General features: G+C 31.3%; 1 protein-coding gene across 1 annotated transcript; it reads right to left on the bottom strand.

Annotated features, from left to right (window-relative positions):
* Positions 1-2,074: 2,074 nt before the first annotated feature.
* LOC132716359 (E3 SUMO-protein ligase ZBED1-like) lies at positions 2,075-4,037 on the bottom strand. Its single transcript, XM_060699622.1, has 4 exons — positions 3,442-4,037; positions 3,121-3,252; positions 2,601-2,757; positions 2,075-2,218 (listed from the first exon to the last, which is right to left on the bottom strand). The coding sequence occupies exons 1-4, from the start codon at positions 4,035-4,037 to the stop codon at positions 2,075-2,077; spliced, it is 1,029 nt and encodes a 342-aa protein (XP_060555605.1).
* Positions 4,038-11,784: the final 7,747 nt, after the last annotated feature.

Genomic DNA, 11,784 nt, shown 5'->3' with positions numbered 1-11,784 from the left:
GTATTTTTATGTAAACTTTCATAGAACTTTAGCTAAGAATTGTTGATGTTCGGACGTTCGGTTGGTTGACAGCGTTCTTTGTGTATGGAATTGATCGTTTCCGAACGTCAAATGTTCAGTTTTCGAACGTCGAACATTGTCAACCGACCAAAACGTACAGTTGAACATTTTTCGAACCTTCTTGTGTTCGTTTTCTCAGATTTGGTATAAATAGGCCAGAAAACGATCAACTTCAGTCAGTTTTCATTTAACTTTCGGTTAGTCTACATTATTGTCGTGTTCTTCTGAACGGCAAATTTTACTTATTTTTAAGGCAAAATAAAACATATTCTTTAGAATATTATTTTACATTTAATCAATTATTGTCTAAGAATAATTGATAAGAACTTTATTATTTTTGTTACACATTAATACGGTCACTGACTCGACCAAACTTTATATTTACGTTGTGATATTTTTGAATAGAAATTAAACGGCAGTCGCGGTAATATAATTTATGTGAAGTCTATGTAAGACATAGCTACGGGATATTTAGGACTGAATTATATACATGTGTTGATGTTATATACAATCCTGTTATTTGAATATTTCACAATTAAATTTATTAACAAGTTTAACACTAATTAAAATTAGTAAACTGTGAACAGTCTTTCTTCTTTGTGACTCAATTTTAATCTTAAACTGGCGTACCTCCAGAAGTAAGGAAATCAAGTACTGTGGAGTACAGTGTCCTAGCCATACAGAGTCATACAGAGTAGCCCATTATTGACCGATGTCGTAATAGCATATTTCAGCCAAATAGATCTATATAGACTTTGACAGTCATCCGAATCAAGTATCAACAGTCCCCCTAACCCTAACAATTTCTATTTTATATAGAACATTGTTATATTTGTGATCGTTTCATTGTTCGGAAATACAATATCATTCTCTACAGTCCAGTACGATTATTGGTCACCAAGTCTTGAGCACGTTACCACATTTTTAAGAGGATTAAAGGGGCCTGGTACCATATAGGGCTGCAACGATACACCAAATGTTCGATTCGATTCGATTTCGATTTTAGACACTGCGATTCGATTTTTTTCGATTCGATACATTTCTGATTACTAATTTATATTTGGTATATAATTCTGCTTGTCTGCTCCAAAAGTGAGTGGCCTTCAACCTAGTGCTTTGCTTTTCTGTTGTAATATAACTATTATATAAACTTATTTCACTTAATAATTGTGTTTATGAGAATAAAAAGCTCTTGTCTATTTGGAAAATAATTTTAATCAGGCAAATAATCATTAATCTCAGTAACATGAATATCACAGATACCTTCTGCTGACTAGGAATTTAACAAAGCATGTAAATTGTAAAGTAAATAATAATTAACAAAGTTTCACACTTATGTCAGTGTTGTCACACTTCTAAGTCTATTAAACAATACAGAAAAAAAATGAAATTTATGAAATCACTTGACTAAAAAATAATAATTAATCCCAATGTCAAATATGCCTACTTACTGTAGTACTCAACATACAAAAAATTAAAATGTTCTTGAAATTATGAATTAATGATTACTGTTCTCAGATAGAAACACTAAAATGTCACATAAAAGTTTGATTCAAACTACACTTTTAAGCAACCAACTGACTTAATTGTGTGAAACTATATTAGGCAACACCTAATCAAGTTTAAAGTTTATAACAGGTCATCCGGGGATTATAATGTTTTGCTTCAGAAATACAAGCATGTTAACTTGGTCACCAGTAAGGCATGCCCTCTGTGCTGTTACTACATCACCAGCAGTAGAGAACACTCTTTCACTGGCAACACTGGTAGCTGGAACACAGAGTAGTTGCTTTGCATATCTTGAAAGCAAAGGATATTTATCTTCCTTTTCTTTCCACCATAACAGAGGATTACTGACATCAGAGTTCAAAGGAAGACAAGCTTTCCTCCTTGTAAGAAACAAGCTCTGCTGCTAATTCTGTCAACAGATGATTTAGCAGGCTCAACCTTAGTCACAAACACATCACCAAATAAATCTGCCAGTGCACAACTATTTGATTTACAATCAGAGTCTTCAGTTTTCTTTCTTTACTTTAAGTGGTGGTTCTCCTTCCCCCAGTGTGGATAATGAAGGGAGTACTGGTACATCAATGGTAGTAGCCTCACTAGCCTGGCTAGATGTGGGTGTCTCATCAGGTTCACTTTTAACAGTCACATTCTGAAAAAATAAGCAAATACTTATTTTTAAGTAAATGTGCAGATTATATTCTTTGTAGATTGAAGTTTTTCCTATAACACATTATAAGTCTTCACTAAATTGATAAACTGTTTCATTGTTTATTAGTAGTACAAGTGAGGCGCCACAGCATGAATGATATAAAAAAAAGTTTGAAAAGAAATAGAGAACTTTGAATTTTCATCTTAATATAGAAAAAAATGACAAATGCATGGGTGATTGGATAGCATATGACAATACAAGAAATAAACTCCTACTAATTTAATACTGAGCTGATTGCATCATATTTGTATGTTGATATATAATGTTAGGCGTGTTAGCTATATAATGCAAAGATTATAGACGAGAGGCATGATTAACATACCTGACAGCTTGAGTCACTCTGTAGTAATTCTGCTGCTGATTGTATATTATCATATACTGCACACCTAGATCTATCATCCAAGTAAGGTAGACTCTTAAACCGTGGATCCAGGGCAGAAGCTTGTAAAAGGAACCCCAAAATGTTTTCATCAGTATACCTGAAAGAAAAAAAGAAGAATTTCAAATAATTTTTTTAATAATTTAATTAATTTTGTTAACTTATAACTATTCTGTGATCAGTTTGATATATATAATACATATTTGTTATAGTTATTTATTGTTTAAGCTTTGTACCATTTTAATACATTTTTTATATATATACTTACAAACATCATATGTTTTTATAATAATTTATTTATTTAATAAAGTGACAACTCATAATGGTACCATGATTTATTATTTATATGCTTTTATGTTGAAATAAATTATGTATAATTATATTATGCTGTCTGTTTTCGAAATGAAATATTGTTTCTATTTGACTTAACTAATTTTATTTAACACAGATTAATATTTCTAACCTTTGCTTGAGATCATTGCTGATTGCTGATTTTATGTCTGATACCAACATGTTGTCAGAAGGCAAGACCTCAAGTTGTCGTAACAGCATTTCCTTTAGGGGGTGTATCAGTGACACAGTAGGATGTTTCTGGCTACACATAAGAGTTGTTACAGTTTTAAGTGGTTTTAAAAATTTTGATCACTTCCTCTATGTTCTGCACATCACTTTTCTGATAATGTTACTATGTCTTTGACACTCTTTTTCACTTCAAGCAATGTAGCATATACAGCTGCCTGTTGCTCTAAATAGCGTTCACACATATCAAAACTTGAATTCCCACCTGGTTGGAACATCCATTAGTAGTTTGTGATTAGGGAGATCAAGTTTCTCCTGCATTACCTTCAAAATACTAGTAGCAGAAGTGCTTTTATGAAAGAATGTTACCACACGCCTCACCCTACCCAAAAGTCTGTCAACTTGTGAAACTTTCAGTCCACGTTGTGTTGCTAGATTCAACGTGTGGGCAAAACACCCAACATGTGGACTCAAACCCGAGTCCTTAACAGCACGAACAATATTACTTGCGTTGTCAGTAGATATAGCAGGACCTTTGCCATTGCGTTCAAGTTGCCAGGATGTTACTGTGTCATGTAGACCACTTGCCAAATTTTGAGCTGTATGAGAATCACTAAATAATTTTGTTTCAAGAGTGTAATTTTCAACCTGCCAGTTGCTATTAATAAAATGGGCAGTTACAGCTACATAATTTTCTGTGGCTCGAGATGTCCATGAGTCAGTGGTTATGGCAATGGAGTCTGCAGTTTGAAGCCGCTTCCTTACCCTATCTTCAACTTTTTTCCACAGTGAGGGAATGACTTTTTCACTGAAATGTGTGCGGCTAGGAAGTTTGTATCTTGGTTCCAAAACATGAATCATGTTCCGGAAGCCTTCACTAACAGGCTCAATCAAACCGAGCCTGCAACATTTTCAATTTTGCCGTGTTGGGCTTTCTTTAGGGATTCTGTATTTATCTATTTCATTCTGAACAGTACTGTATGGGCGCATATCACATGCCAAATACCCAGCTATTGCTGTAGAAATTGTCTGAGACCTTTCTGCAGTCACTTTCCCTTTCATTTCTGTCAATTTCAACTGATCAGCAGGTAAATTACAAACAGACCTTTTTGCTGAACTAGGCATGTCATGCTTACCAAACAAGTCCACATCGTGTTTTCGTTTCATGTGCTGCATGAGATTAGATGTACTGCCAGACTTTGGATATGACACGTCCGTAAAGCATATTTTGCAAGTTGCTTTATCCGTGTCCTGGCCTTCCCGAAACCCAAAGTGTTCCCAAACCTTTGATTTTAATTTTTTAGGAGGATTTTTCAATTTTATTCGAAAGGTATCGTTGCACCTCTAGTACCATATAGCTGGACCGTAGCGTAACATTACAAATACATATTGAACATGTATATTCGAAAAACCATGCGATCATTATAACGTTTTTCTATACCATTATTTATGTAATATCGAAATAAATGTTGTTGACATTGGTGGCAATATATTGATACTTTGCGATGTAACGTGCACCTGATATTTTGGTATAACTATATCAAACAGAAGGAAGTTTAACTCGCACGTTTGTTCATAATAACTTATAGTTTGTTTCAGGAAAAGGCAAAATTTACAGACGCTAGATTTTCAGACTCACATTACAACCGGTTATAAAGAGTTGTAAGGAAAGGTTTATGCAACTGATATATAAGATAAACAAAACATAAAACATGATACCGGCGACATTGTCAAACAATTTGTAAATTTTAACGTATTTGAACAGCATCTGCAAATTTAAAAGCAATGAATAATTTAATAGTTTTGAATATTTAAATGTAATCAGGCGCGATGTTAGTTCACAAATATCATATGTCTGCTTAAAAATCTTTTAAGAGCATTGCAAGGTTGTCGTTATCATTTAAATCGCTTGGTGTATAATAGAAAGTTACAGATTTTCAGAGATCTTTTCCCCTTTTCTCTTTGAATAATGACTTAGTTGCAATTGACACTGAAAGTGTTGTTGTTTTCGATGCAAACAAAAATGGTGATGTTGAAATATAATTGTTTTAAACACTGAATATCATTTAATGAAATAAGCTAATTAGTAAATCATGTTAATAAATAAATTTATTAATAAAATCGGTAGATGTTTACATAATATGTTAATGCAATAAATAACTGTAGGAAATTAGGACATATTGATAGATTAAATGGTGTGAAACTACTCTTGTTCTAAGCACATTACGGCTTGAATACAGTACATGCACTGATCTAAGACATTTATGTTTTCATTATGACATTATGTTATACCTATAAGAATATAAGAAAATATTAAAAGAAACATATTTTTTTTCTGTATAAATAATGTTATTTTAATAATACTACAAACACATACTTCACTGTATTTAATATGTGTCATGTGTTGACTTTTGTCAATGTTGTTTGTTTTAACATGTAAAAAAGAATTGGATCTGCTTATTGAAGTCTATATTGTTTGCTTGAATGTAAACTGAACAGAAAATGACATTTTTTTGTTAAAAAATCATCCAAGTTCGGTAAAAATATATAACATCACCTATATGAGCGCTCATTGTTCGTGAAAATAAGGCCAACACATTGATTTTGTTCTTTGTTAATGGTGACTAGTTCGGAAATAAGAAAGATTTCACGAGGTAAATTCGACTTAAAATGCTTCTTGTAATGTGAAGCCAGGTTTACAATTTAACAAATCTATGAAATGGTTAATGGCCTAGATTGTTTTCACCGATATTTACCGACTACAAATATATCTAGCATCAATTACCATTTGTTGAAAGTTTTCCCCTTAAATTACCACACGATGACAGGAGAATTTCGAGATTTATTCTTGCATGAAATGGAGTAGATCAAAAATTGTTTACGCCTTGTTCCGAAATACGATGGACAAATGCCTCCTCGGGGAAAACTTAAAATGTTGAAACTACCGTAAACTTCACATAAACAATTCACTGCAACTTTATAATGTCCTGAACAGAAAAAAAATGTTTTAATTGTCCAATGATGGATTAACCCTTGAGTATAATATGAAATAATTAGAAATGTAAATCCTGTCAGAATAGAAATGATACGTTAGAATAAACAATTGCTTTGTTTTTTATGAAGACAGATTTAAGTAGAACAGTGACAATAACTTCTTTAAGATAAAGCTAATTAAACCTCATATTTAAATATCAATTTAGTCCAATGGGTGAAATCAATGAAAGTGAAGAACAAGATTTTGTATTTTTTATGGATATCTTGAAAACGATAGAATTTGGCAGAATTTTTAAGAGAATAAAATGTGATGTTAAAAAGCGTGTTGAGTGGTACTTGAAATATGTGTTTTAGTGGCATAATGTTTTGTATAGCTCTGAAAATTCATTGGATGATATTACAAATATTATTGAAAGTATTCTGTTATTTCTAGATTACAGGTTTATTATAAATATTTAACGAAAAACAATGCTATTAAATAGACAAACTAAATTTTTTTAAACTACATGGTTCGTGGGCTGCAGTATTTGATATTCATTCGCATTGTCGTTGAAATATGAAAAAAATATGTCTTGCTTTAAATCGAATTTAATTTGAAACTATGTCCGTTTGTTCTTTATTCAAAAAATTTTTCTCTATTTTAAAGGAAGATAATCTAAAATATTACACATAGAATAACACTGGTATCGTGATTACATAAGATTTAACGATCTCACATTTACATATTTAATCAGATATTCTGTAGAGTACAATTTAATCTAGTTTTATTGTAGAATTAATTGATTTGCAAGTCGTTAACTCTTCAACGAAGATGTCTGAAATTTTACACCGTCATCTCCGGTGTAAATTTTACCATTTATAAAATCCAGAGGATGGAATAAATGTAATTCTTTAATAGGACCAAATAATGTCTCCTTCAACACAGGAATGAATACTGTGCCAAATTAAATTTTGTTGTTGTTGTTTTACTATAATTTACTCAGCCATTAAGTGTATAAAGCTGTATATCTGCTGAAAAAATTATTGTTTGACTTCTAAAGGTTTTCCATTATCAATCAAAACGAAAATGACCTTGGCAATTTGGAAATGGAACCCGGATTGCTAGATTCATAGCCCAACGCTTACATATTGAGCTAAATGGACGGCTCTGGCAGGAACAGATAATGGTACAAGTTTTATTTTACTCTTTGTAGTATGTGATTTCAAGTTGTGTAATGAATTTTTACAGACAGATTTAGCCATTATCTACAATATATCATTTTCTACATTAGGTGAATTCAAGCGTGTGGCTTCTTTAAATGTGTTTTTATACCTTAAATGAAACTTCTCTCAAAGTGATTTACGAAAATAAAAATTTAAAACTGCATTATGGACTAACTTCCGCAAATTTTACGACACCCAGTTGCTAATTTCAAGCCGCTAAGTCGTTGGGCCGCAAACGCCTTCGGTAAAACATTTTAGTGTTTCAAAATAGTATTATTACTAGCGGAACACATTTGCATTAAAACTTTGACCAAATGTTGCAAACTGATCACACACTGAATTATTTACCAGTTCACAAATTATTTTACATGCATTCTGATGAACTGTGTATTAGCAACATTCATTTCCTTTCAAAATATTCACTAAGTGATTGTCTATTTTGACACAAACAAAACAAAAAAACGCACTTAAGAGGAAAACAAAGGTTTACTCCAATTATGAAATAGTAATATTTAACAGATGACTGTAGTATCATAATATGAGCTGTAAATACTTCAGATATCAACTCGTTTATTTTCTCAAATGTATAAAGAAAGAACATTCGAAAGCATTAATGTACTTCTTATATTCAATGCTCTTGTTTAAAGTTAATATTGACCGGATTTTTTTTCGTTTATAAATAATGTAAAAAAGATTTGCTCAGAAAAATACTGATACCAGATGTAGATCACATTTATTACAAGCCAATAAAAGTATAAAGAAACAATAAGCTAACACATTTTTCAGCAAAGGTAACATTTGAAGAAAAAAAAGAACTGTTTAATAAAATATAACATAGAAAGTATTGAACGCACAAGCGTTGTATTTTATTTTTAAATCATAACGACTGTGTTTGTAGACAATTAGATTTGAGTTCAGCTCTACAGCTCCATTAATTGACTAGTCAATTCTTGATATCTGTTCCTTTCTTGTTAATAAAGTATTCCGCCAAAACTCCATGCTAAATCAAACATAAAACAAGACTTATAATATTCTTGTATGTCTCCCATACCCTCTAAACAATGTAGTACATGTTCATAAATTTAAAAAAAAACAATCATTATTTTGAGAAGTAGGCAGCAACTGCAGATTACATATTTGACACTCATAATAAAAAAATGATTAATCTAAAATAAGAAAATATCCACTCAAATGCACAGACATATTTACATATTTCATATTTACAAAATAAGATTCTGCTTTCATGTTTACAATTATCAAAAATCAATAATAATATTTTGTTTTTGCTTTGAAATAACATTTTTTGGTAGCAGTGATGTTTGTGTGCGGATAGATATAAAACAAACAATAATTTATTTTAAGAGTATGTTTTTTGTGTTTTGTTTTTGTAAGATAATGCAAATTAAATAGTTTGATAATATTATCTATATATATAAGAAGCTGAAATGGAAATAAAAAGTTGCTTTTTTGCGAATGCTTCTAAATTCAAAATTTCATGTTTGTATGTTTAAGTACAGTCATATTTTATGGTCTGTTTTCAGTTCGTGAACAGACTTAAACGGAGCATGGAACTCTTTTCCTTTTTACAGCTTTAATATGAGTTCTGTAAAGTATCAATTTTCTTTGTATTATTTATTAAATTATATGTCTCATATTCAATTTTCAAAATAAAATTCTGCAATCATTGTTTAGTGGGAGTGTTAAACAAAATAATATTTTTATAACCTGTTGACATATTCTATTTACGTATCTTAAGAATAAAATTTCTACCGAAACCCAAGGGAGCTTTTCTTATTCAATTGTAAGTCAAAGATTTGGCAGAACGAGATTGAATCATCCATCATACGCTTGAGTTGACTTTATATCGGTGAAAACTTGTATGACGACTGTTGTTTCTATATTCGATACAGAGATGTCATAATCAGAAATGTAAAAGAAAAAAACATTACCAACTGAGGAGCCTTGCATGTCTTTGGCTGCAAAAACATTGTCAATGGAATGAAGAGTTCGTCCTGGCAGTTCCTTGAGACGTACTCTTCAGACATTTCTATCACCGTTGTTGCATGCTCGTAGCTCTGTAAAAATATATAAAAGCAGTAAATGAAATTTCAACTTCACATTGATGCAAACTTGCCTCTTTATATTCACCATAACTCAAACATACATACATCATCACTAAAATAAAAGCATTGTTTGCATAAATGTGACATTATGCTCATTTTGTTTTCGTTGTCAAGTCGAACTGAATACGATATATATTTCAAGAGACTGGATATTCACAAGTTGATTAACCAATTTTTGATGATAAGAATTGTTTAACTTAGCGTGAAATATACAAACTTCCTTAATTATAAAACTTTCCAACAATTTTATTAACTACTTCTGAAAGGTATTTATAGAAAGTCCGTGTGCTACAAGTAAAGTTATTGGATGTAGAATATGAAATTGGAAACGAATATGGCAAAATAACACTTGTATTGCCTTTAACCTTTTCTCCCAAATGCTTAGACTTGGAAAGGCATAAGTCACTTCAAATAAACTGAACAAAAAAAACAAAAAACTTCTTATTAGTTTATAAAAGCCGTACAAAATCACGTGAGACGCAATTGTATGAAGAATCATATGCCTCTAAAGGTGGAAGTATGTTAGAAAATAAAACGTTAGAAAACATTTCTTTTTCTGTTGTAACTACTTTTCTTTCAAAAATAATCACGGATTTGTTTTGTAGGGACTATGATAACTATTCGAAATTCTTCCCAGACAATTTCTAACGAATGAAGATCTATCACGTATCAATACTAAAAGAAATCTAATTAATTGATGAGCGGCTGTTAAACTAAAGGTCAACGCTTTATCAGCAAAGAAGGATTTTCCTTATACATATAGTAATCATTTTTAACTTTTAGATATTTGATATCTTCGTAACATTAAAGCAGAATTTCATATTCACACAATTAAAAAATAAATACCAATGTATTGTATATTAATTGTTTGATTCTAAAGGCACATTATGCTCAGAAACGAAAAAATATTTACTCTTTTAGAAAGGTAACACATGAGTTTTGAAACGTTTATAAAACCATAAATTATGGTTTTATAGCATGTCAGATTCTTGTTACATAAGGAAAATAAAGTTTTATGTTAAATAATATGTTATAAAGGTAGCAAAGTGTAAACAATGTTTTTTTTACTGCCATACAAACTATTAAATCACTATAAAATGTATTTATTGCCCAAAAGCAACAGAAGAAGGTCAAGAAAACAGTTCAGGTAATTTGCTAATGAGTTACTTGCTGGAAAACTATAAAACGATACAAAATATAACAAGAGTTTGAGAAATAACAATGAAATCATAATGGGCCTTTAAATGGTTAAACATCACAACCATTTCATGAATGACATAAAGGTCAGTAGTTCTGCTTACATTTTTTTACGTTTTAGATCGAGATATGACATTAATGGCAAACTAATTCAAAACGATATAAAATTGTTCTATTTACCAAACAAAACCAAACAAAACAATATTATACCTTTTCACAATATTCCCTGACCGTATTTTGTATCTCTTTAAGATTCAATATTCCTGGTTTCGTAAGAATTTTGAAGTCCATCGCTAAGTAGTAAATCAGGCCAAAGGTAAGGAACTTTCGATTTGTGACTGACGGTTGATAAACTTGCCCAATCGAACACTTTTTTGGAGAAAACATGTCGGCCTCGGCTGGTGCCAGGTAATATTAAAGTAAGTCTCACATAATGATGCATTTCCACCTCCGATCATTGCCACCATCTTATTCCCTAATGTCCCATTTCTTGAATCACCTTAAGTTGAAAATAAATCAAGGACATATTTATAAAATAACTAAAATTCAAATGATTCATCAGAAAAAAAATCTTAACCACGTGCATTTATGATGATTAGATTTTGAAACGGGGAAGAAACATATAAAAAATGCTGCTTAACCAATAAGTGAATACCGTATTCCAATTATTTTAAGTTAGCGCCTTTCGCTATGGGTACATATTGTATTCTTGGCTTGCGAGTATAGAGAGAACAAATACGCGAGAAACGCAATTGTGATACTAGTAATATAAATGCTCTTTACCACAGCCACGTAATATTCGCGAAATTCGTGGCCGCTATATTTTCGCGAAAATTCGTCCCCGCAAAAACGTCATCCTTACGAAAACTCGAAATATTGTGATCGCGAAAGTTGCTAAAAGTACAGTAACAGAAAGCCGTGCATTTAAAACTTTATTGAAAATATTTTAAAGATCTACCTTTAAGCATACATGGATTGATGATAACGTTTGCGTGTTTATTTTCTTGTATAAGTAACTCTGTAATTCTTTCAGACATTAAGGTAGCGCCATATGATAAATAGCTGTGGCAATATACTCCATACTCCTTCCC

Source organism: Ruditapes philippinarum, unplaced genomic scaffold, assembly GCF_026571515.1.
Source record: "Ruditapes philippinarum isolate M1 unplaced genomic scaffold, ASM2657151v2 ctg2329_1_1_1_1, whole genome shotgun sequence".
Lineage (NCBI taxonomy): Eukaryota > Metazoa > Mollusca > Bivalvia > Venerida > Veneridae > Ruditapes > Ruditapes philippinarum.
The sequence above is the reverse complement of the archived record's forward strand: the minus strand, read 5'-3'. Positions and strand labels throughout refer to the sequence as shown.

What these genes read in the sequence shown, in the direction of transcription:
- LOC132716359 (XM_060699622.1), bottom strand. Translation starts at nt 4,037, where the DNA reads ATGATTCATGTTTTGGAACCAAGATACAAACTTCCTAGCCGCACACAT. An exon ending in CTAATGGATGTTCCAACCAG is followed by an intron (nt 3,253 to 3,441) that starts GTGGGAATTCAA and finishes TCTTATGTGTAG; the next exon opens with CCAGAAACATCCTACTGTGT. An exon ending in AGCAATGATCTCAAGCAAAG is followed by an intron (nt 2,758 to 3,120) that starts GTTAGAAATATT and finishes TTTTTCTTTCAG; the next exon opens with GTATACTGATGAAAACATTT.